This window comes from Perna viridis, chromosome 9 (genome assembly GCF_037379345.1).
Source record: "Perna viridis isolate PV_CMFRI_1.1 ecotype Kerala chromosome 9, ASM3737934v1, whole genome shotgun sequence".
Taxonomy (NCBI): Eukaryota; Metazoa; Mollusca; class Bivalvia; order Mytilida; family Mytilidae; genus Perna; species Perna viridis.
Window position 1 is genome coordinate 31,951,709 of NC_142453.1, and position 25,934 is coordinate 31,977,642.

General features: G+C 32.5%; 1 protein-coding gene across 1 annotated transcript; it reads right to left on the minus strand.

Moving 5' to 3' along the window:
- Positions 1-14,669: 14,669 nt before the first annotated feature.
- On the minus strand, positions 14,670-24,586 carry LOC148607838 (TLC domain-containing protein 2-like). Its single transcript, XM_088545052.1, has 4 exons — positions 24,277-24,586; positions 20,965-21,047; positions 20,192-20,274; positions 14,670-18,056 (listed from the first exon to the last, which is right to left on the minus strand). The coding sequence occupies exons 1-4, from the start codon at positions 24,522-24,524 to the stop codon at positions 17,625-17,627; spliced, it is 846 nt and encodes a 281-aa protein (XP_088401178.1). The 5' UTR covers positions 24,525-24,586; the 3' UTR covers positions 14,670-17,624.
- Positions 24,587-25,934: the final 1,348 nt, after the last annotated feature.

Consider the following 25,934-nt stretch of genomic DNA (forward strand, 5'->3'; position numbering starts at 1 on the left):
TGATCCGTTCAAAACAATACATGTACATGTATTATACATTAATAATGTTTGCAGTCTAAACACACTATAGTCTGATTGAGTATAATTCAGTATGTTAAAGGAGGTCTTTTGTTTGTCTTATGACTATAAAACCCCTGAATAAATTAATATACAGAGACGGTTTTTTAATTTTAGGTAGCCCGATTGATCGCTAACTTGGTATCATTTGGCATTCTCAGACATAATTTTTTATTGAAGAATTCAATAAATTAGTATTGATGCAGTTACATTCTTGTACCTAAAACTTGTCCAGGAACGAATTCAATAAAGCGCATTATTTCAATTCGCATTAATTTACATCGGAAAATCGTTTTCTGTGTGAACGTGTAACTGAAGTAGAATACAAATACAAGTATTTTATTCGTTTAAACACATATACAATAAATGGATATGACACAATACACAAATCAAAACATTCAAAATATGACAGTTCTAATAACAGCCATATTGATAATCTAGAGCGGAGATGCCTTACACTAATACTTGAGTTAATTGACAAGGCTAAACATTTATTTATATATTTAATTAAGACGTTTAGAATAATCAAAGTTACTGTTTAATATTAAAGATATATTATTTTCTGTTATTGGAAAGAAACTTTTGTCTTTGTTTTTTTTTATCTTGTTGATGGGAACTTGTCTGTGTACTTTATAGGCTGGACAGTGTATACATACATACATACATACATACATACATACATACATACATGTACATACATACATAACTTTAATTCCTCCAAAAGGAGATATGAAATATACATATAATTACATAATGCAAATGGAAAAATTAATGTTAATCAAAATAGAAATGTATATACAAGAACGTCTTTAGAGAGTACAGTTCACAAGAAATAGACCAGTTGCGGAAAAGATAATGTCTGGGTCAGCGTGAATCCAACTTGCTCCTAAAAGAATGTTGCATTGTGTTATAATGTCCAATTTTAAAAGTTAAGTGTAGAGGTCGTGTCCCAGAAGACAATACAGTTTTCCGTTCATTAATTGTCGACTGTCATTTAAGACTGGACAGTTTGAAATTTGATGCAGTAATATATCATTTGAATATAAAGCACGTAACTGACATTTCCCGGATGTGACTGGTAAAGTCCTTAGTTTTGATATTTTCATGGCTGTTTGCAGGCACAAAGATGAAATGAGACCGTATTTCCATAAGTCTGATGGTTTGCCTAAGTCTATTAGTTCCTTAAATCTTGCGAAGTCATCATCACCCTGTACTCTAAACATTTTGTTATTTAGTTGAGAGGTATTGATGGCAGTATTAACGATGTTTTTCCATAAAAAACTTAGACGGAAATTCACCAGAATACAATCTGTTTTCTTAATGGATGATGAAAATATTGAAAATTTTTGTAGTTGAACACTTGTTTAGCGAGTGTATCAGTGTTGGGGGTACACAGTTTCTGTACAAACATTAGTTTTCCCTTATCGACTACGACTGGAATGCGAGGTAAATCCCATATGCTTTCACAAAATTAATGTCGGATCGTGTCCCTCTGTGAAATCCTTGAATGTGTTTGATAATAAAATGTTGTAAAGTGTTCAGTTTGCATAAATCCTTCTGAGTGCACGTGTTCCACAATTCACTACCATACAGAATTGTGGGTAAATTCATTAAATGGGAACCCATTCCAACAATAGTGAAGTACGCGTTTCTAACAGTTTGGCATGACAAGTTAATGTCCGATGCGCAACTTAAGTCAGTAGTTCTCAATATGCCTAAGTGTTTCACGGAATTAACTGGATTGAGATAATTATTTCCAAGTTAAAAGGTAGTTTTGAATGTTCTTTATTCTTTTTTTGGAATATAACATAAGACGGTCGATTTATCAGGATTGAATTTGAACCTTCATTTCTGAGAATAACATAACGCAGTATTCAACATTTCCTGAAGACCATTCGGTGTCATATTAATGCAGGTAATTTCATCAGCTAATGGCGGATTGCAGGTCGTCAAGTTCCCAATGTTAGCACATGATTTCGCTGATTGCAGTTTATTGAGGAGATCGTTAATATATACTAGATATAGTAAGCCTGAAAGCACGCTACTCTGACGAACTCCCTGCTGGATTTGGAATTTCGCAGAATTAAAGCCATTGCACATTACTGAACTTGTGATATTTTGGTAACAATCATAAATGATTTTCAGGTATATTTTGTGAATTTCTAGTTCATGAAGTTTATATATCAAGCCGAAGTGCCACACAGTGTCAAATGCACGTGAACTATCCAAAAACGCTACATACAATTTACTATTCAGCTCAAGGTTATAATACAAGTTTCTTGGAAGTTAAATGAAGCAGTTACACTGCTCAAGGTAGATTGAAATCCTTGTTGTTGTATATTTGGAAAATGAGTCTGTTGTTGTGATAAGCATGATGACAAACGGTCCTTAAGAACGGATTCAAAAAGTTTACATAATGCTGGTAGTAACGATATTGGTCGTTAACTCCAAGAATCTGATCAAACTTTTCCTCCTCCTTTATAAATCGGTACCAGTGTTCCATGTTTCCAACATTTCGGAATTTTACCTTGTCGTAAACATGCATTAAACAAATTTAGAATTTCACGTTTGAATTTTGCTCCATAGTGACGCAAGTGTTCGTTTTGCAATTTGTCGAAACCTGGAGCTTTCCGTAGTTTCAGATTATTTATTGCCTTTCCAGTTCGTCAATAGAGACCAAACCACCTGGTATATCCAAATGTTCATTGAGAGGTGTCTGTAGAATGTCATGTAACGTTCGATCTACTACAGTTTTAAAATGTATATCTTGGTTGTTTTCTGGCGACGATGTGTAAACGTCACTATAGTACTCCGCGAAAATATCTGATATTTCTTTCGGAAGGTCACTAGATTTGTCATTGTAGGTGAGGGTGAGTTTAGAGAGCACTGGCTTTTTACGTTGTTATCGTCGTGAAATAAGTTTCCAAAATAAACGTACGTCGCAACCTGCTGCTTTATCAATGTCTTCAAACGTTTTATTCATATAGTCTTCACATGCTTTGCTTTGACACTAATCCTAAATTTACTATTTGTGGATCTGTCAGATTTAAATTAGCATATATTGATGTAAGCAGGTCTGCAATATGATTTGTATAAACTTTATAAAAGCAGAGTTTATTATTTTCTCTTAACCAGCTATATTTATTTTGAATGGCTTGATCGAGTATTCTTTGTTTTATATTTTACATATTGCGTTTAATATCATGGGTAATATAAGGGAGCTAAATCCCAATTCATTTATCAATTTCCGGACTGTTGAGACCCATTTGTTATTTTGGGGGATATTATCATATATCTTATTAACAAGTGTGTTTTTGAATTACATTTGTGTTCCCAAAATTTGATTACTTGTATCATTACTTTTGTTTTTAAAGGACGTCTATTTAGTTCTGTAAGGCATACAACATTTGTTGCTTTGCTGTGTACTCCTGAAATTTCTTTGATAAACTTTGTGTGTAAATATTCAAATGGGTCTGTGTCTTTAAAGTTACAACTAATTCTCCATACGTCACATCCGCACATAATAATGGGGTTGATTAAAGTATCAAATAGCTTTTCTAAGAGAGAATAAGGATTATCCAATCGTATTGATTTCTTTATCTTAAACCATTACATTTCGCATTGAATGTGCATTATCAGGCCGTGTGAACGCATTGTTAGCTTTAAAAATGTTTGACTCAAAATTAATCAAGAAAAAAAATATTCCTATAAAATGTTTACTATTTGAAAGTCAACGCAAATAAAACATACAAATAAACAAACAAACAAAACATAGAGTTATAAGTTTACATTTTAAAACTAATTTGATGTTAAAGTGTTACGACCAGAATGCATTGTTCATTTTATTCCATACTTATTTTAAGGATACTTAACATGTTTACTCACAATTATACTGATCTGTACATAGACGCCGTTTTAATAGTTACTTTTAAAACTTAGCCGACGTGATGGCTGTATATTAAGGGTGTAGACCTGGGGCAAGGGACATAACTCTTGAAGTCAGTGATATGTTTGCATCATATTCAATTTCATCAAAGCCTATCAAGCTTTTATTTGAAATATAATGAAATAAATCCAAGTTACTTTGATGCTTATATAAGATTGATGTAAAATGCTGAACACGTTCTAATGACTTGTAAGAGTAATGTCCCTTATCCTGGTCAATCTCCTTAATAGCCATTATCTGTATGAATCAAAATCATATTGAAGTCACCTCACTTTTGAATATTTTAAAATGATTAAAATAAGTCTATATAACGTATTGACATAGAAATTAATCGATTTTTATTTCAAACTCGTAGCCATGGTATTTACCTTAATTAGCAAAAGGGAATTTTGCTGTTTTCTGTGGACTTGATACCATGGAAACCATTAATGTAGAATTATAAATTTATGCCTTAGGTACATATGTATATTTGTCCCGTGACAATAATACAATCAGTTTTTGTAGATAGTCACATCCATATCACACACTAGGGTTTTAAGAGTTTCCAAAAGGAGTCACCTTTTTTTCATTTTAAAAATCCTGTTTTACGTAATTTTCAATACCAAACACTACAAAAGTTGCACCCGTAGATATGTGTTTACTTTCAAGTGGACAATATATATAACTGTCATTGCACACGAAAATTATAGAAAGCCAAAGATATGCGATTTTTAGTGATGAGCTTGGAAACCATGGTGATTTTCATGAAAATGGCAAATAATTTTAACGTCGACCGTTTTTTAAAGGGCATTTCATTAATATTCTTAATCATTTTAAGTAAGCAGGTTAAAACTGTTACTGCGAAAGAATTCAAAGAACATACAAGAGCAAGATTTTGAACTTCAAGGTCAAGTTTTCTCATTTCAGGGTCATTTAAAAGGTAATATCGTTGACCTTCACCTTTATTTTCACCAAAAATATATTTTTATTGTTTTATAGGTAATCCTGACTATAAACTAATACTTTTAGCACTTGGTGGAAATGAAATATAATTTAAAGATCACAAGTTTAGGGTGAAGAAAACATCCAAAAATTCATATTTAAGATTCTCAAAATTGAAAAAAAACCCCCAAAAAACACGTGTCTATTTTCTTGATAAAGAGTAAAGTTTATATTGTAACAGTTAAAGGAATTACCTATCTTCCAGTGCAATTATTTGTAGTTGGTAATTGAAGGATTCTTACAATACCAAAATGACAAATTTTGAAAAAGTACTTTTAGACGCTTTTTTTTAGACGAATTTTAACAGTAGTATTTCAGCTATGACAAGTAATTGTAAATGATGTACAGTGTATGTAATTATGTACAGTAATTATTGCAGAACAAAGTTATCAAGTAAGTTCAGTAATGGTTTCCATGGAAACAGAACAATTGAAAATGACATAGAATTCCAATCCAGCAGTACAGTGAAATTTCTTGGATAGTTACTAGTGCATTTTGGTTATCAAAATAACTAGAGGCTCCCAGGAGCCTGAATCGCTCACCTGGTTAAAGTTTGTCTTTCAAGAGCATTAAATTTAATAAGGAGTTGCCCAACAATTTGGACTCAACAAGACTTTAATAGGACTATCTTAAGGATCATTTCAGGGATTGCAAGTTTCTTTCTATCTACTATAGTTTTCAAGATATTGGCTGAAAACTGTAAAAAAAGGCATTTTTTCATTTTTAAAGAGCAATAACTCTTACAAGGACTCGCCTGACAACTTTGATTCCTGGAGACTTTTGAAGGCCTTATAATAAGGATCATTTCAGCAATATATGGATTTGGAGATGTATGCGAAAAACACACAGTCTGACCCCTATGTTCTATTTTAGTGATGGTGGCAATGTTCTTCAACGGACCAAAAATCCCTACATCACTTCTATGTAGAATACCCCAAGGAACTTTCATACCAAGTTTGATTCCAATTGGTCAAGTGGTGTCAGAGGAGAAGATTTTTGACGGAAATAACATTCAAAATAGCAAAAACACATTGAAAAAGGGCAACAACTCCTACATGGCTTAACATATTAAATTGAAAATTTGACCGAAGATAGATCTCATCATGCTAAACACTGTTACCCAGTCAGTATTTGGCTTAACCTAACGGTTTTGGAGATATATACGAAAAACACTACTGTCTGACCCATATGTTCTATTTTTAGTAACGGCGGCCATGTTTTTCAACGGATCAAAAATCCCAAATTATTTCTATGCAGGTTACCCAAAGGAACATTCATACCAAGTTTGGTTCCAATTGGTCAAGTGGTGTCAGAGAAGAAGATTTTTGACAAACAACATTCAAAATAGCAAAAAAAAAGTTGAACAAGGGCAATAACTCCAACATGAAAGTGAAAATTTGACCACAGATAAATCTCATCATGCTGTACACTTTCACTTAGTCAGAATTTGGTTAAACCTACGGTTGTGGAGATATATGCGAAAAACTACTGTCTGACCCCTATGTTCTATTTTTAGTAACAGCGGCCATGTTTTTTAACAGATCAAAAATCCAAACGGATATTTTGTTAAGGATACCCTATAAACAAAAATACCAACTTTAATTGAATTCTGTAAAGTGGTTTCTGAGTCGAAGATCGTTTGAAATAATAACATTAAAAACAGCAAAAAAAAAAGTCCAATAAGGGGAATAACTCCAACATGGGTCAACAAATTTTCACCAAATTTAGACCACAGATAGATCTCATCATGCTGAACACTTTTATCCCAGTCAGAATTTAGCTAAACCTAATGGTTTTGGAGATATATGCGAAAAACTACTGTCTGATCCCTATGTTCTAATTTAGTAACGGCGACCATGTTTTTCAAAAATTCCCACATCAGTTCTATGCAGGTTACGCAAAGGAACATTCATGCCACGTTTGGTTTCAATTGGTCAAGGGGTGTCAGAGGAGAAGATTTTTGAAAGATATAACAGTCAAAATAGCAAAAATAAACATTGAAAAAGGGCAACAACATGTTCCTACATGGCGTAACATATTAAAATGAAATTTTGACCACAGATAAATCTCATCATGCTGTACACTTTCATTTATACAGAATGTGGCTAAACCTAACGGTTTTGGAGATATATACGAAAAACACTACTGTCTGACCCCTAATGTTCTATTTTTAGTAACGGTGGCCATGTTTTTCAACGGATAAAAAATCCCAAATCATTTCTATGCAGGTTACCCAAAGGAACATTCATATCAAGTTTGGTTTGAATTGGTCGGTCAAGTGGTGTAAGAGGAGAAGATTTTTGAAAAATTGTTAACGACGACGACGACGGACACCAAGTGACGGCAATAGCTCACATGGTCTTTGGCCATGTGAGCTAAAAAGTGTTATTGTTTTTCACGTTTACATGCCAGGATGAATTCGCGCAGTAAAAATAAGCAATATTGGACACTTGTGTTTTCCGATTTTTCCCTTATTTTTTGTCATTACAGATAATTGCTCTTAACGACCACGAATGAACAGAATATACGAGTGTTTTGCATAATTTCACGCAACTGCTTGTCAATCGAACAATCTGACAGAGAAACCTGCTTTTGTACCAATCATTTTATGGTATAAAAAATGTTTGTGGACCGCTTATTGTCTTTCCCATTGTTGATTTTCTGATATCACAAAAGCGTCTACTTTACATACAGTATATTAGAAAATGTTTCTTGATAGGCCTATAAAAATCGGTATTCTGGTAACAGAAAATAGTTAAAATATTTATTGATATCAATAATGGAATTTCTTATATCAGAAACTCGGTTTTCCGACATTAAAACAAATAAAAATTATTGTTGGGTGTTTTTAATCAAGAATCCATTTTCTGGTATCAGAAATTAGAGATATTTTTTTAATCAGGAAATCATTTTCTGAAGTCAGAAATCATTTTTTTATGAATTATATTTATGTACTTTTATCTATAACAGTAGTTTATTTTGTAAATCATAAGCAATGCATGAGAATAAGAAGTCAAGAATAACACCCATTCTCGCCATCGAAAAAGAGATACATTTGTAAATAAACAAACCGATATGCGGATTCAGAGATTCTCAAAAGAGACTGGTCTAAGAGGGGCCCGACTCTGTCATGGCTCATGCAGTGACTTCCTATATCAACTATTTTTTTCCGAGCTAAAGGAGGGGCGGGTCCCCTGCTTCACTTTGAGTCAATCTGTGATAAACTACAGACCGCAGCACACTACTTAACTCATGGAGCAAACTCATGATATTGCAAGTCCATACTCAGTATACCGAGAATGGGTATGGTGAATTTGTTCAAATGACAACAACCTCATCGGGATGAAAAATGTTAGATCAAAGCCACCCAAGTCTTTTAAAACTGACTTTATACAACGACTACCAACATCATTACTTGAGAGATTGGCTTACCAGCCAAATTTACCAGTCTACTGCAGATGAAAAACGACGGAACTGGTGACAGAATATTTATATTCGCAATTACTGTTATTAGCTCGCGATACTATATCATTTTGGTGGTATGGAGCCTTGTGGTGCAATATTAAAGAGATCCATTCACTTATAGTCAAGTCATTGACCTGACATCATGAAAATGTTTGTTTCGGTCCCTCAAGACGCAATCCCGAAAAGTCAACTCCAAGCTTTCTTTTGTGGTATAGCATCTTTTGGTATAGTTACATAAAGATGTATACACTTATACTCAAGTTATTGTCCAGACATCATGAAATGCTCGTTTTATCCCTTTTTGTCCCTAATTTTTAACAGGTCAGGTCACAACCCCCAAAAGTCAATCCTAAGCTATTATCCGGACATGAAGTGTCTACTGACGACGACGACGACAGCATGGTACCATTATATACGACCGCAAATATTTTGCAGTCATATAATTACCGGAAAGTTGGAATTAGATTGTGGTGGTTTCCAACTTTCCACTAATTATATGACTGCAAAATATTTGCGGTAACCAATAAAAGAAAGCTCACAGTTACTAACATATTAAAGAACGACTATACCATCAAAACCACCAGCATAAGAAATAATTGGCCACTACAATTCCAGTGGACTGGGAATGACAATACCATCAAAACCACCAGATTTAGAAATAATCGGTCACTACAATTCCAGTGGACTGGGAATGACAATACCATCAAAACCACCAGCATAAGAAATAATCGGTCACTACAATTCCAGTGGACTGGGAATGACAATACCATCAAAACCACCAGCTTTAGAAATAATCGGTCACTACAATTCCAGTGGACTGGGAATGACAATACCATCAAAACCACCAGCATAAGAAATAATCGGCCACTACAATTCCAGTGGACTGGGAATGACAATACCATCAAAACCACCAGCATAAGAAATAATTGGCCACTACAATTCCAGTGGACTGGGAATGACAATACCATCAAAACCACCAGCATAAGAAATAATTGGCCACTACAATTCCAGTGGACTGGGAATGACAATACCATCAAAACCACCAGCTTTAGAAATAATCGGTCACTACAATTCCAGTGGACTGGGAATGACAATACCATCAAAACCACCAGCTTTAGAAATAATCCGTCACTACAATTCCAGTGGACCGAATTTTGAGTAGTGAAGTCAATTACTAAATAGGTAAGATTTGATGTAGTGCAAAACCCCCAAAAATGACTTAGTATAATTACGTAGGGGTGCAATTAGGAGTCGACTACCTGTATTTGAGAAAACAAGGTTCAAAGAATAGACAATGATTTGAAAATTCTATCTTTTACGCATTAATATAGTAAGAGTAGTTGATAAATCCATCAGATTTTGTTTGAAAGAATGTGATTTATATATTATATTTCCATTAAAAAAAACTTCGTGAGCATCACCATTTTTGATTAAGAACCTGCAAGTGCTATTACATGTTTGAATGAACTATACACTTATTTGGATAAATCAAGGTCATGTTGTTTTCTTTGATGTGCATAAAAAAATTCAAGAGGGCATTCCCACATGATCATGCCCCGGGCATTATTACATGTACACAGTTCCAGATTCTTCAATTGTTTATGTACAGGATCGACTCAATGAGAAATGATATAGCCTTCAACATTAATAACACCCTCGCCATCGACTCAGGTTAATTATCAAAGTTTCAGGCAATATCACTGTCCCTTGGGAAGTCAATTATTACGATTGCCCTCTATATAAGATCATTTGTATAAATAAAATACTCAAAGTTTATGAAATGGACCGATAATGATAAAATGTTGAGCTGATTCAACATATTAAGTTACTATGAACACAACTTTAAAAAAGTGAACAGCCCTTCATCCATGTCATCTACGGAAATTTCTTTGCACAATATTTTCTAAAACATTCATGCAATCCCAGTGTTTTGATGTCAACCTAACAGTATTAAAATAAAAAGTTTTAGATATAATATACACAAAAACATAACTAATACAAAATGTGTATATTGAAGTTGAATGTAGAGTCAAAGAAGAGCTAGCTAAGCAGGCGTGCACTAGCATTATCAAATTAGAATAAATACCCCAACTACCCATTTAATAACATGCACCTTTTAACCTCAATATTGAATAGGAACAAAATCTTAAATAGAATATGCACAACGGGAACGTGTAGTAATGATTCTGTCGAAGTCTTAGTAAATTCCGTTCAGTTGTGTGAAGGAGTAACGGGTAAGAGACGGGTCCTCAATGTCCCCATATTAAAAAAGGCATTTTTTTGCTATCTATGTGAAGCCTTCAAATTCAATGACAACATGTTATAGAGATTCTGTGAACGTTTCATTCAATTCCATTCAGTGGTATCGGAGGAGTAACCGACAAGAGATGGGGTTAGTACGGTCCATTTCGGGTAACCCGTACCAACATTCCCCATAACTAAAACATATTTTCGCACAATTATGTTGAAGTTCATTTCGAACATAATTCAAAAGAATTGATGCACATTGAAAGTTATTTAAGGAATGACTGTTATATTTTTCGATTTATAAAGAAATAACCTCAATCACGTGGTGCACACTAAATAACCTACGTAGCATGTTGTTTTGAAGTGTGCACCACGGGCATTTAGGTTTTTTTTTTTTCGAATAGACCGAAAAAATATAAGTCATTCCTTATAATTTATAAGTACCAAAATTCGAGTAAATCATTAAAAAAGTTTGATGATCTAGCCATTACAAAATTTGGTCTATATGATAACGCGAAATTTAGTTACTGCCTAGTAATCATTTCCTGAAAGTTTCATAAATTTAGCAAGAGCCAAGGATACATAAGTGCGACGGATGGACGGACATGTACTTTATAAAAGCGTATTCATCTTGTATACAGACTTAAAAACACATTGTCAGAAATAATGGTTTTATTAGCATAAATATTATTTTCTTCAAAAATCATGAATACAAACAAAACAGAAGCAAGTCACATAAAATACTAAAACAAAGTAACAAATTACATAAAAATAGAAATAACATCTACCAAAAAACTAGGGTCTATACGACTTTTTCTTAGTACGTAATAAATGTAAAAAGGTTACAAAAAATATTTGATTTTTCTTTACCAAGGGGCACCTTATTTCTTCTCCTAACTGTACAAAATGGTGAAAGTAACAGAAACTTTGAAAAAGTGACACATAAATGAGCATTTAATCTAGAATCACAATCTATATAAGTTTGGATACACTGACACTGCAGTGAATACAACCCGACTTATACTTACATTTCCATTTAAAGTGATAAAATTTGCAGTCATAAATGCTTATAAATTTCAAAACTTTAAGTGCATGACAGTTTTAAAATACCTTAAACAAAGAAGATTTAGAATTGGATTCCTATATAGATTTTAATGTACATATATTTTAACTGTATTCACAGTACTGTGTCATATAATAGCATGTGTTTGATTTTAAGTGCAGATAACGAATATACCACTATCTAACAGGGTTATATTTCAGTGTCTTAACTGCCCATACAAATAAAGACCTCATTGTTTTAGGCAGCTGTAACAATAAAAAAAATGGATTGGTATCATCCATTATGATCATTATCATCAGTTTATGATCAAAATAAGCCATCTATAAAGTTGAATATATATCAATTAGCAAGCATGAGTAATTATAAGTCATTCAGCTATTACTCAGAATTATGCATTTTATTATTTCAGATCTACTAAAATCAGATCTTACAAAAACTCAACCACTTAAAGAAAAAACATTTGAGTACATCTAATGCACTAAGATTATAGTAAATAGATGATGTTATCTAACAAACAACACATAATACAAGTACATGTATTCACAAAGCACATACAAACTAATAAATAAGTAAGAAAAAAATGTCTTTCTTCCTACATCAAGTCAAAATTGCAAGAACCAGTTACTCAATTGATTAAAGATTAAATTCAAGTTTATGAAAAAAAAACCAAAAAGCAAAACAAAAAACAGAAACACCAAGTGACCACTACAAGGGGTCATTCTATTTAGTCGATTGTGGAAAAAAGTTGAAGTCCAGCAAAGTGCTTATCTTTGAAATTAAAATACTGCAAATAACTTATATTCTAAAGACCCCTAAGATTTTAATTTTTAAGTCACTGACAACATTTTCATTGTTGTCAATTAGCACATAGAAAAAATTATATAAACATTAGCTTAACAGAAATGGTCCAAGATTAACTTTGACTCATGTCAAAATAACTTTATAAACAAGTCTTTCTTAGCTATGCTCTTAGAGTAAGGACATGACTTAGAAAGTCTTGGTTACCTATTCCCATGATAATTTAAGTGATTATCATAAATACCCTGTTCTTAAAAGGCTCTATCATTAAATAATGAAACTGACTGACCTACTGGTAAGAAAGGCATTATACATGATTTCACTCGAATTCACCTTAGCCTATTTGCAGTTTTTTTAGATTAATTTTTTTATTACTCAAAAGTTCCTTTAAAAAAACTTGCTATTTTATTTATGTCATACTGTACTACAATTCTCATACAATTATTTCTCGTTCTCATGCTTACAAATAAATGACTGAACATCCATGTTACAGTAATTCTCATCACAAAATAAATATTATATAAATATTATATACAAAACTTTTTTACAATAAAACAGGCTTAGAAGCCATGTGATATAAATATAATGCTGATGAAAACTACACTTATCATAAACAATGACATTGATAGTATTAGTTCAGATTTAACAAAAAAAAGTTTACACAAATAAAGGGTGAACCATCTTGTTCAATCAAAAAGGTTTAGTGTAAACTACACACAGAATCCAATTATATACTTAAGTCTCAAATTGAGATTTTCCTTTATTCTTTTTATTTCAAGCAATCAGATTGGATGAAATAAGAATAGAGAAATATAAGAGGATAAATCTACACTGGGATTTTTATTTTACAAACTACGCTCAGTGGTGATTATTGTGACAACAAATTTCACTATGTTGAAAAGCTGAATAGGAAAAATTGACAAAGGTAAATACTAAACAAGTGGAAAGACGAAATTGTGTCTTCAGTTTCCATTTAAATTAGCATCTCCAACTGTAGCAACACTGATATGAACAGAAAGAAGTTAAAAAGCATAGACTGTAATTGTATATGGCACCTAAAAATCAAGCAATGTCATACCTTAAACATAAAAAAAATTACATAAAAGACAGGAATATATTTATGGATTAATGTATTTTACAAAATCAATTACATGTATCTGGTAAATATTGATTTGACAGCACATGGTTGGTTACCTCTTATATTAACTTTTATTGCCAAGGTGTGAAAAAAATCAATAACTCCTCTATACTTCTTACAGTCTAGCAGTTATTTTCAGGAGTTAAGTCAAGCAAAATGTGCAAAATTGAACGAATGACACAAAGAACAAACCACAAAACTAGTTACAAAAGCAAGCATTCATATAAATAAGCACAAGGCCACAACAAAATTAATGTCTATTTCCTGCTACTCTACCTATAACCTACCCTTATCATGACCACTTTTGCTCAAGCACCATTAAAGTCTAGATTGTTTCCCCCATAAACTTGATACAAGATGTTTTTGAAAAATAAAAAAAAATTCCCTACATTCCTACCCTATTTTGTTCTTGCTGGTAGCAGGAAACAAGAGTATTATTTTTTTTGGGCATAATGACAATCCTACTGCAATCAATCACTTTCCCCAAACACTGCAAAAATCATCACTGATCATTTGTCATCACATTTTTTTTTATATATAACATACATAATTCACATTTTCATAATAAAAAAAACCAAAAACATTGCAGTCTTACACTCACTTTATACTTAAAGTTTAATGTAGAAATCACACTTTAATGTCAGTCTCCGTAAGAATCAGGCAGTGGTTGAAACATGATATGAAATAAGCAAATGCTTTGACATTGTAATTTGATTGTTTGGGCAGTCAGATATAATAAATAATGACAAAATTTCCCATTTTTTTTTAAAATAAGTTCTTAATAATTTAATTGCAACACACTGCAAATAAATACTTCAATGGCAGATAACTTTATAAGAACCTCATTTTCCTTACATTCTAATGTAAATTATTCCTAACATATCAAGTGAAGCAGAGATCAAAAAGTGGTCACTACAATGCATTAGAAAAAGAGAAGACTCCACTGAGTAAAAGTATATTGCCAGATCCATGGGTTTTTGACATGCATGTTTCTGATTTTTCTCATTTTGCCAGATTCTTAAAAAGACATGTACTTCTTTGAAACCAAACTATAGTATTCACTTGTATTTTAAGTCCTAATTAATAAGTAACTTAAATAAAGAGGCCCAAATAATAAACCTAGTATGGAATTCTATTTTACATAAAAATAATAAAAAAAAAAAGTAATGACAAGCAAACTCTAAGTACTTATTGGTGAATACATGTACTTTCACAAGTTTTGATAAATATACATGTATGTATGTTGTATATTTAAAGTTGATTGTTAACTGACAGAAAAACTCACAAATAACTAAAGGAAAAAAAACTGATTGAATCATGTTAAATGTACATGTAAATGAATATCTTATCATGTGAATTACCCTTTCGACCAGTGCAAAGCCATCTCCAATAATGTAAATGTATGTTATAAGCAAACTTGAAAATACTCTTGTCAAATACAGATGTATAATTAAATGTAATGCATGAAAATCTCATAGTTAATCACATACAACATCAGTCCTCTGAATTTTCCTTTTCCCATTATCTGTGGCAAACAAAATTTCAATCAAGGAAAGTAATACATGTAAGTTTTGCATGTAACTACGAGGAAAGTAGAAAATCTCTAATAAAATTCTGAAGAACTGGTTGTGTTTAGTTTCCATGTATTTCTAAATAATGGAATATTACAATATATGAAAAGTCAAATGTCCAAAGTGTGCATATGAATTAGATATGTACATTTTGTATGTTAAAAATATAACTCTAAGACTACAAATGTTAAATATCATTCAGACTAAAAATGATCTTAATAACGGATTGGCATGGAAGGCACATTCTACAAAACATGTCAGGGATGAGTTTCTACAAGGGTCTTCATATGACAAATGGAATTCGAAGTAAAAATCTTAAAGACATTTTCTGAAACAATTTCAGTACAACCCATTGAAAAATGTCCATGTTTTCAATACTTCATTGCAAGAATGTAATCCTATCAGCAAAAATATGAAATTATTAACCTGTAGGCATTCAATACAAAATAAAAAAGCTAATAAATAAAATCTCTTACAACAGGCTTTCAAAACTTTCTCATACAGTAATTCAAAAGTACATTGTACATGTAGTATTTAGAAATGTACATGTATTTCCGACATTAACACCTATAGTGGATTTGTTATTGTTCTGGGTCAATGTTAGACTTACTCATTCTCTTTTCAAATGAAACTAAATTTATGTCACTCCAATTCTCTTCACCTGTGCAGAGATCACAAAACGTGGCAATGACAGAATTCATAGTTTAAAATACACAGACTTTTCATACTGCTTTTAAGTTGAATTTATTTCCAAGTAGTCATCTGAATTATCAAATTTGCATCAATCATTGAATGTGCAATTTCATTCTATACTGAAGTGAAAAATACAATCAGATAATAAATATATATACAAAAAAAAGCATTTTGATTCAAAATCATTCAATCGATGAAATATAGTTAGGCATTGTATAAACTGGGACATTTCGTGCGTTCAGATCTGACCTACAGAATAACTTGCAAAACAGACAGGGTTAAAAAGACTTGATTTTACTAGGTCAATGAAAAAAAAATTAGAAGTAAATGCATATTTTAAGGAGGCAGACCTAGTATAAGGGACATAACTCTGGAAATCAGTGATATGTTTGTATTATATTCAGTTTCACAAAAGCCTATGAACTAATCAAGCTTTCATTTGAAACAGAATGAAATCTACCCAAGCTACTTTGATGCTGACATGAGATTGACGCAAAATGTTGAATACAAACATTCCAATGATTTGTAAGAATTGTGTCCTTTACCCTCTTAATAAAGATGCAATGGTAAAAGGTAGACTACAGCTTAACATATTTTAATAGCGAAATATAAAAAATTCAGACTTGTATAACTCATCCTATAAACCACAGAGCCTAATCTAGACATCAATGACAAGGAGAAGTTTTAGTAATAACAATACCGACATTTTTCTTGGTAATCTATTACAAAATTTCTCCCTGCCAAATAAAAAAAAAAAAAAATTTGATGATTCCTCACTGTTCCTCTAATACTGTGATAAATATATTTTTTAATCACATAAAAAGGCAAAGCAAAGAATTACAAGATTCTCACATATTTCCTGCCCTATTCAACCACTTAGGATTAACATTTTGAATCCACATGGGCAGATCATCTACTGTATGAAACTGGCATTACTGCAGCACATAATTCAAAAATATATACATGTACATGAATGGCTTTAAGAAAGCAAAATACATGTACATGTAGCTACGGTCTGGTACAATTTACATTAAAGAATTGCACAAGTAACTTAACACGTTTGGAGGATGGAATATACATTCAACAGCTGTTTAAAAAAGAGCACTTAAAACCATGATAGTGATTTAAAAGAGTACTTTGACCTGATTAACAGTCATGATGAAACTGTCAAAGGTCATGATGATGAAAAACATGAAGTCTACTCAATACGAAATTACAAAAAGGGTGAATTCAAGGGTAATCTGAAGAGACTTGTGGTTACAGAAACATTTTTAACAAAATAAATAATTGTAGTTTTTGAACCCATATGGCTGTATTTAAAAGGTTTATATACTAAACAGAACTTTGGTGGCAATGCTTTTGTAAGCTCAGAGAACTTGATTAATGAAAAAAAAACAAAAAAAACTGATGTAATTGAAAAAATTGAAACCTAATATAACCTTTTTTTCTATCTTAAATAAAATCATGTACAATGTAACATAAATAATGAGGGTTGGTAGAGGAAAACCAATGGACAGTGGAATAATTCGAAATGCAGTGTTCTGTTACATCATAACAATGTTTCTTATAAAAGAAAGGTGCATGTGATTGAAGAAGCTCTTCCACCCAATTGCTTTCTACAAGCATATTACAAATTATATAAAATAACTTAAAACAACTCCTTCATTAATCTTTCTTGATATGGTTTGTATTATTATTACCATTCACTTTTGATACTTTAATGGTGACCTCTTCTCTATTCTTCTCATAAGATTTCAAAATGTCCGTCTGAAATAGTCTCCAAAACAGAATGATATTTATAACAGCCATTACGGTCATTGAAAAAGTCAGGGCTATGAAATACAGTCTTGGTACTCTGTCGCCTTCAGTAAACATGCCATAAAATATACGGGAAACAGAGGTTTTGCGGCACAAAACAAATGTTATAAGATTTAAGTAAGCTACTAATTTGTACAGATTTGTGTGGAATCCGATTTGGCACATTTGCAAAAGTTTACGACTATGAAGAAAAAAGCTGTTTATTTCCGCCATTAAAGCCAGAACATTGTAGCCAATACACATCCTAGCATGGAAATTGTACCAAAACATTGAAATCACCTGAAAATAAAGAATTTAAAAATCATTTGTCAAAATACAGTAACACTATGCCAATGTATGTTGAAAAAAAACGTGAATAGTAAATAATCCCAAGAAAGTTAGGCAGAGAAATATAAATATGATATTTAACAGGTTATCCTAAGCATCAACTAAAGAAAAGGCAACTGTTAACTTTTTAATAAATGTAAAATCTTTCTGAAGGTCACATTCAATAAGAGTTGCAAATGATGATATTAGTCATAACAGTTTTAAGGAATTTTATTGAAAAAAAAAAAACCTTTCTTTTATTTTTTTATAGAGCATGTACATGTAATACGTCTTTTTTTTTTTTTCATTTTTATAACGATCTTGTTATACACGTACCATTTGTATATGTAAACATTATGTAAAATAAACTGTTGTCACAGAGAAATGTCTCGCCTGTTGACATGGATGCTGCTATTCAAAACTTGACCGATGGTGACAATGTTACTAATTTCATAAACATTGTATCATGGACAATATATATATGTAATATCAATTCAACCATCTGACAACACTAAAAGTAGACAGACTCCTAAAGTATAATTTATTGTTTGCTTATACATGTACATGTATGGAACTGTGACTAGGTGATAATTTCTAAGTCAAAAGACAGTGACTGTGGGGGCATGTGCACAAAATGGAAACAGATTTGTGGTAGATTGATGTTCATATCAAATAGACCTAATCAGAAAATTTAATGTGGACTCGGGAAAAGTCATCCTTTAATCTCCCCGTTCACAAAATAAAAATGTGTCAAGCTCTGATTAATTGTTTATTTCTTTGAAAGAATGATCTATATACAAAAATATGTACATGTACATGTATGTAAATTGACTGAACTTAATGTGTTTAAGATTTTTTTCAGTGTATTTGGTTTCATGGTGGATAAATGTATCATATGCATATACAAGAGGCTCCTAGGAGCCTAAATCGCTCACCTGGTTAAATTTTTGCCTTTCACTGGCAATAAATCTAACAAGGAGTTGTCTGAAAATTTTGATTAAAAAAATACTTTGGTAGGACTTATCATAAGGATTATTTTATCAATTGAAAGTTTCATTCTATCTATATGTACAATAGTTTTCAAGATATTGGCTGAAAACTGCTAAGAACATCATTTTTGCCTTTCAAGGGGAATAACTCTAACAAGGAGTCATCCGAAAACTTAGGTCCCCACAAACTTTTGAAGGCCTCCTTGTATGGATCGTTTCAGCAACTGACAGTTTCATTCTTTCTACTATAGTTTTCAAGATATTGGCTGAAAACTGTAAAAAACATCGTTTTTCACCTTACAAGGGCAATAACTCTTACAAGGAGTTGTCAGACAACTTTGAACCCTTGGAGACTTATAATAAAGATCATTTCAGCATCTGAAAGAATTTAATACCTAAACCTAACGGTTTTGGAAATATATGAGAAAAACTTCTGACTGACCCCTTTGTTCTGTTTTTAGTTACAATAGCCATGTTTTTTTGATTGATCAAAAATCTCCAAATCAGTTCTATGCAGGATACCCCAAGAAAAATTCATACCAAGTTCGGTTCCAATTGGTCAAGTAGTGTCAGACCAAGAGGAGAAGATTTCCGAAAGAAATAACATTTAAAATAGCAAAAAATGTCAAAAAAGAAAGTAATTCCAACATGGCTTAACAAATTAAAATGAAAATTTGACCACAGATAGATCTCATCAAGCTGAACACTCCAACCCATTCAGAATTTGGTTAAACTTAACGGTTTCGGAGATATCTGCAAAAAAACTACTGTCTGACCACTACCTTCAACTTTTTATTAACGGCAGCTATGTATTTTGACAGATCAAAAATCCCTGCATCAGTTCTATGAAGGATACCCAAAGGAACATTCATACCAAGTTTGGTCTCAATTGGTCGAGTAATGTTAGAAGAAAAGAGTTTTGAAAAAATTGTTAATAATGATGACAGAAAACAACTACAAAGATGGACACCAAGTGATGGCGATAGCTCACACGGCCTTTGGCACCATTTATAATACAATGATTCAAAATAAGTTAGATCTTTTCAAAACAGTGAAAATTAATAAATGACACACATGCAGCACATGAAAATTCCTGTATAAACAGTATTTTTTACTTACAGATATATGGTGAAGAGTTAACTCCCAATTTTTCACTAACATTCCATTAATAATCATATCTATACTATCATATACAAAGTATGCTGAAACAAAAGGAAAAATATATATATATACATGTACAGATAGTTGCATTTTAAAAGTTTGTGTATAACAATAATCTTGGTTACAGTTACATTTTGTATGTTCTTATCAACTATCAATAGAGGACCTCTACATTGGAGAGATTTGCTTGATCTTAGAAATGCATTTACCTGTACTGGCTGATAATAAAACCCACAAGTTGAATTATCTAAATTTGCAGTCCTTCAAAAAACTGAATTCCTTCATGCACTTCTACATGTAAAGTCCAACCTTCCAATAAAATTTCATTAAAATTTCCCGGTGCTTAACATTCAAAAACCCATAATTTGGATTATCTCCCATTATATATTCTGAGAGTAATTATATTCCTCCTTTTCAATCTACATGTAATGGCAAAGTTCATTTAAAAATTTATTAAAATCCCTTCAATGGTTAAGGAGTTGCTCTTCCGCTTACCAGAAATATGGACAGACTAACAGATAGACTCACAGACTAATATTCAGATGGATTCTTACATATAAAATGTATATATTCCCCCAAATTTGCTTGCAATGTATAATAAAAAAAATATCATACATAAAATTTTTTTAACATTAAAACATAAAAATATTGTTGTAGTAGATAAATTACACATTTTTTTCATTTTTCATTTTCCCCCCAAAAAAGTCTTCATGATTTCCATGACAACTTACCTGTAGAAAATGGGATCATCAAGTAAATGAAATAATTATTATATTCTATTAAATCATTCATTAATTCAGGGTACAGCACCAAACTGAAAGAAAAGACAAAACACAATCAGTTAAATATTACAGTGTACATGTAAATGGGTGCACATGATTATTCAGATGCAAGCTACATGTACATTTGTACCTGTAATTGTTTAAGAAATAATACACAGCTCACTAAAGCAAGTATTGTAATATGCCTGTCCCAAATTTTCTGCATTTAAGGTCCCTTAACTCATCAATGAGTCCTAAATAATAACAATCAGAAAAAAACTAATCAATGAATTCCTTCCATGATTGAAGACAAAACCTATACATTTTTAAACCACCCTTTTTTGGATTTACAATGTATGTAATGTGTTTTGATAATGGTTTTATTGGTAGGTAAAATGGTCTTGATAAAAAGCTGCAGCTGAGATGTGCAGTGTTGTCCATCAATCTTTGGTTTATGTAATTTGATTGTTAAATTTAATAAGGTCTGTGTTGTTTACAATAATAACATGCACATTTATTATAATGAACGATAATCATCAGCTGTCCAAGCCAGACAAAATGGTAATTGTAGGCATGATGTTTACCCAGTACAGTATGTAAATGTGATTCCTTTAATTTTTCCACAGAGGATAATCTTATCTCTTGGTGGTTAGATAGGAGCATTTTCTAGATAAGACGATTATTTTGAATTTGCAATTGGTATTGAAACTGTTGGTTACATCAGTATCAATTGCAGAGGTGGACTGTTGGACGACTCTTGCTTTTTAAATGTAAATAATTTATGTGCAGAACTTTTTTACTGTGTTACAAGATATGTTGAGATTTAGCAATACTTTTAAGCTTATATTGCCAGCTGGTGAGTTAAGCAGTGTGCGAGAATATTGTTTGGTAAATAAGCATTTATTTCATAATCCTGGAGTTAAATATATTAATCCTTGTGAATTTGTTTGCATGATAAAAATGTTCATGGGACAATGGCAGGACACTTTTGTTATGACAACAGTACTTCCATTAAGAGCCGGTACTCAGTACTTTTACCTGGCTTCGGTAGCGTCTGGTACCGGCAGAATAAAACAAAAGCAAAAAAAAATCCTGAGGAAAAATCTAGTAAATAGATATCTAAGATTGTTCTGTCTGTAGGCTACAAAATGTATGTCTCCACAACACGATCTTTAGTGTTTATTATTGTTTATATTGGTGTCTTTGTCGAGGTCCACGCTGGAATCTAATTGGTAAAGCACTTTAACCTATGGCGATTTAATGTACAGTGTCCATTTGTAGAAAACATGTGGTGACTAAACAATGTCAAAGCAAACACCGATTATTTTGTGCTGAACAAAAGCTAAACACAGGTGAAGATTCTATGAAAACGAAAAAAAAAAAAAAAAAAAAATGCCCTTCATATTTGGAATTGCCCCATACCCGTCATTTTTTCTGATATTTGTTGTGATTTGTGCAGATGAGAGCAGGAATTTTTAGTGTTGATGAGTCAACATGTAAAACAAACTCTTACATAATATAATTTAAAGGACGGCTATTGGATTCGGCGGGGAGGGGCAGTTTTGGTAAAAATATTCTGGCAACCCTAAGTTTGAAAAGAACATGTCTGGCCTTTGCTCACAAGAATATAATAAAAAATATTGGATCTGAGATTCAACACTGCTATAGATAATAACAGAAAATAAATAAATTGTAATGTTTAAAAAATACTGTCTGTCTAAAAGTCAACCAGACTAAAACTGCCAGCCTTGTTCTTTTTCAGAAGCAAAGAGTTTCTTATCAGACTATGATTTTTAGACCAACATTTCACAATAAGACACATGCAATTGCTCTACATGTCACAGTAATAATTAGGCAATAAACAACAACAAAGTTTTATTATGAAAATAATTTAATCAGCACTAGGAACCACCACATGTTACAGAATTTCATTTAATAAATGTTTAGTTTTGTTCCTATGCTTTTATTTGCATGTGTTAGTGTTCAAATTTTGTAACAAGTAAATAAAAGCCTAAAAAATATGACATTTGTCAAAATTTCATATAAAATGGTGTAGTATTAAACAGTTAACCAAGTTTACCAGCATTAGTCTAGAAATGGATCTGGTGGGAATCATGGGGAGCTCCTGGATTTCAGGGCATTGAGACTAAATCAGTTATGATTCATGATATATCTTGATTTCAAATTCGTATATTTTAAACAAAACAGAAGCAAATATTGTAGATTTAATCCTATCTTTTCAAGTCAAAATATAAATCTCAAAAAGGCTAACATTCGGGAGCTTTCCCCCCGGAACCCCCCACCAAGGCGCTGCCCTGGACCCACTGGGGGCCGTAAGTGGCACCAGACCCCTTGCCGAATTTATTTGGTACCTCCTACTTTCTGTAAAGTACCTCCTGCCTGAAAAATTAATGAAACCCCTGTGACAACCGTAGCTTTCTCATCGATAATCTCATCAATTATTTTGTTGACGGATAGAGAAACATTCACCTTTCCGTATTCCCCAATAACGAGTTTGAAATAATCATTGGCTCGAATGCATTGTTGTTATGGTCGGCCATTGACCTGCAGTGTTTTTTCAATAAGTAATTATAAATTCTCTGAGCTTCTGATGGCTTACTAAAATAAAACAATCGCTGATTGGTCGCTTCTTTTTCACTCGTCCAATGAAAACTTGCGATCTATTTTACTTTATTTTTATCATGGGATTTTCTCACAAATATTCCAGGATCTGGTGGAATTTACAAAAATAAAATGACATTCACATACTTTTATTTTATTTTATTATTGGCTAAAATAGAATCTGCATTTCCATGTCTCATTGCGAGGGAAAAAATCTGACTGACATGGTGTCTCATCGACAAGGATTTAAATCTCCAACTTGAGTGTTGGAGAAACAAATGTCCCTCAGTGTACTGTATGTATAGAGGGGATGTGCTTTTTCAATAAATAAGTTTGATTTAGAGACTGCATGAAATGCATAATAAACATATAAAGCTCTATTCAGCTTTTGATCCACATTTTCATCACACTGCTGCGTGTCCCATTTAAATCAGAATTGTTTACACAGAATTTTAAAGAGGGGCCTATTAAAGTTCTGAAGATAATAAAAAATGGCCCATTCTCAAATTTTAATCCCAATCACTGATCTCATGTGAACACATATATTGTGGTACAAATGAATGATGTAAGGGGCTTCGAAAAATTCGTTTCCTATGCACCGTTTTAAGTAGAAGATTGTATTGATATCAGTACTTGGAAACATAACAATGATAGACATACCATAAAACATCCCAGGTCCCTACTATTGCAGCATGAAACCAAGAAATAAACAGGTTTCTCCATCGCCAAGGATCAACATCTGACCGGACCGATGAAGGGGTACCACACTTTTGAACCACATAATTTAAAAAGTGGAAGAAGAATATTGTACTGAAAAATACTGAATAACCATGCCAAAGCTTGACATCGTATATTGGATTAACATCCGGTGCCATTCCTTCTGTGATGTTGAGTTTGGAGTCAGTCATTTCATTTCATGTGCAGGCAAAATAAATTTTTAGTCAAGCCCAATCACGTGACGCAGCCGCTTACATCGCGTAAAATATAAACAAATGCACGTTGCCTTGTCATCACACAAACAAATCGGCCCTAATCCGATTTTCGCATTGTAGTTCACAGTGATAACTTTCTTTTACGCATTTTTTGTGAAATAAGAAAGGAAGCGGTTTGCACATACTACAGGATATATTTTTTTTTCTATTTTGTTTTCATGTCAGAAAAAAAGAAAGATAAAAAATGCAAAAAAATGAAACATTAGACATTGGTCGATAAGACATTATTTTATTTTTAATTTAATTTACAAATCATGGGGCCTTGGCAGGTACGTAAACATCATAATACATAAGTTATTACAAAGGCGCAAGTTTTTAGTTAATAATACACAACATTCATCAAGGGACGGTGCTCTAGAACCCACTAAGGGGGAATTGTCCAATCAAAACTTTTCATATTTTCTTAATGAATATGCACGCTGGGTCCTATTTTGATACCCATTGCCACCCACCTGACTGACTATAGTGTTTGCCATCAAACTAAAAGGTATTGAGGTCGAGGACAAGTTCGGCAAGCCTTAAGACGATATGTCAGTTTTTACATAAGATTAGGTCTTCTGTTTAGGAAATGGTTCAAAAGCTATCATTGTTCGAGATTCTTACGAAGTATAGAGGGCTTCAGGACCCATTGTTACTTAAATTATCACTCTTGTAATCCCCGTCATGCAAAAATACCTTTTCCAAGTCACAATTCTTTAGACTTCACCGTATTTGCAGTGACGACCAAGATTTCAGGACTCAATAAGAGGCTATCCTATAGTAACGTTATGGATTGAGCAACCGCATCAGTTTCCCAGGGTAATAGATCTGAGTCTATGAAAAAGAACTAGAGTGAGAATCACCAGTGACCATGTCCCTTAGGTTTTGACGTACCATTCTCATAATGTTGCATCCAGAATATTCTGTCCCGCAACTTTAAATCCATAGTTCTCAAAGACGAATTCATGTCGCTAGTATTCAACGATTCGCTTCCCATTAAAAGTACTGCTTACAGGAAAGGAAAGAGTCTGAAAGTGCACCTTGTGACGAGTTCTTTCAAGAGTGCGACGTGCACAAAACGCTCTCCTGTTAGTTACAATGGCACAAGACACTGTAAGCAACGTCCTTTCACTTGGGAAACTGACGGACCAGTCATAGTCAGGTTTCACATGTACATCAGAAAACGTCATAATTTACGCTGTGGTTCGCAAAAAATGGTCTTATTGAAGGTTAGATGGTCGTTTTGTAGAACTCAAACAAAGCGCTGCTAATAGAAAGGATTGTTCAGTCGGCGAACATTTCGAGATGTCAACCACATGAAGTGTTAAAAGTGGGGGAAGTATTCCC